The sequence below is a fragment of the Fragaria vesca genome, linkage group LG1, assembly GCF_000184155.1.
Source record: "Fragaria vesca subsp. vesca linkage group LG1, FraVesHawaii_1.0, whole genome shotgun sequence".
Taxonomy (NCBI): domain Eukaryota; kingdom Viridiplantae; phylum Streptophyta; class Magnoliopsida; order Rosales; family Rosaceae; genus Fragaria; species Fragaria vesca.
The window spans coordinates 1,036,550-1,038,263 of NC_020491.1; the positions used below are offsets into that span (position 1 = coordinate 1,036,550).

The following is a 1,714-nucleotide window of genomic DNA, read 5'->3' on the forward strand; positions in this document are numbered from 1 at the left end:
GCTGTAATTCTAAACTTTTATGAAAAAGACTTCTTTCTCTCCTTGTGGCCCTCAATCATTCCTGACTTCCTGGTACATGAATAATTCTACAATATTTGATCGTCATAACTTTAGGCGATATCAAATTAAACCTCCCCGCATGTCAAAAATCTGTCAAAACAAATTTTTCCTCACGAATGAATAAATAACTCAGCCATATACATAATACATTACCGTCATTAAGAAACCCTGATCCTATGAAACCCAAATGCTACTGAAGGCTTCTTCAAGGGCCCTCTTCCTGCTTATCTTTGGACTCCATCCTCCTGCCCTCGGACCTCTCTCTGCTCGCAGCTGCATCATTTCTTCATCATCATATCCATGCATATCATGCATCCCTCCGAGTGGCAGTGGTTGGGGGCCGCCCATGCCCAAAGGTCGAGGTTGACCCGAAATTGTAGGTGCATATTGCCCCTGCATGCTAGTACCAAATCCTGCTTGAGAGCCTTGGTTCAGTGCCTATCAATGAGCACAAAAAAATCAGTTCAGAAAACTCTGGTGTCCAGGAACAACTGGTACAATTAACAATAACAAGTCATTTACGTGGTGCACTATCAGTCTATCACTAACTCAAGAAAATTGATATTCTTACGAAATCAGTATCATTTTGTACAGGTTGACCCTTGCTTGCTGCTAGAGCTGCGGCTAGTTCTTCAGCCTATATGATTAATACCACCAGCATTAGAACCTTGAAATAAATTTTCCAGATTATATCTCCCTACTTCCAGCATCAGAGCTACATATTTTTATTTTCTTTAGTTTTCGTTTTCAGTAATATATAACAAATTAAAAAAACAGCAGCCCAAAACTTCACCACCTATAAGGGACAAAATCCACCGAGTAGAAACAGCAAAAGCAAAGGAAGAGCAAGTGACATTTTATTTATGGATTACCTTGCGGGCTCTATTAATCATTATTTGTTCAGCATTTTCTTCCTGGTACTGTGCAATTTTGGCTTCGATAGCAGGGACATCTATTCCTTCGATCAAGTTAAACGCTACCACCAAATAATTTTTCTTTTAGTCAGCCTAAACTTTTTGTTAATAATAAAAGTAGCTATTGAGCTGAAAAAAAAAAACTTACTCATATCCTCTACTTCCTCCAAGTAATCATTGTATTCTCTCAAGGAAGGAAAATCGTCTTCTCGTTTATTGAATCTAGACAATCCATTGTCTCCATCAGTGACAAATTAAATAAAGTGATGTCTATATTGGCTAAAAGTACAACTGTATAAGTAATTAGCAGTACATATTACAAGACACAGCACTCATATACTGAATAAGTCAATAAATCAATGTGTCATCCCAGTTCATACATTCTACAATTTCAAAATAGTGATGCAAATCCCCTTTTCCCCTGATCTTCTTAACTCCTCTAGTGATTGCTTTGAAACTTATAAAATATCAATTTAGCCTGTAGCAGGATTAAGAGGCAGTAGCAGTAATGTCCTTTTTAAATCCAAACGACAAAATATTTTGATGAGTCCCACTATTCTACTCTTTCTACATAAGTTATCTCTTAAAGGATTGTTGGGCTTGATTATGAGTGCAGGATTGTATAAATCAAGTTTCAACCTATTATTTTCAGCAATTGAAAAGTAATATAGTGCAATGCACCTACCAAAATGCTAGTGTCTTAATGCATGCGAGAAAAGCTGTACACATTTTGAACACTA

At 37.0% G+C, this 1,714-nt stretch overlaps 1 protein-coding gene across 1 annotated transcript; it reads right to left on the reverse strand.

The window, feature by feature from the left end:
- Positions 1 to 1,310, reverse strand: LOC101293928. The gene is made up of 5 exons (XM_004288681.1): positions 1,288 to 1,310; positions 1,123 to 1,196; positions 933 to 1,036; positions 632 to 697; positions 1 to 498 (listed from the first exon to the last, which is right to left on the reverse strand). Exons 1-5 carry the CDS (start codon positions 1,308 to 1,310, stop codon positions 235 to 237), a joined length of 531 nt encoding a protein of 176 aa, XP_004288729.1. The 3' UTR covers positions 1 to 234.
- Between the last annotated feature and the right edge of the window lie 404 nt (positions 1,311 to 1,714).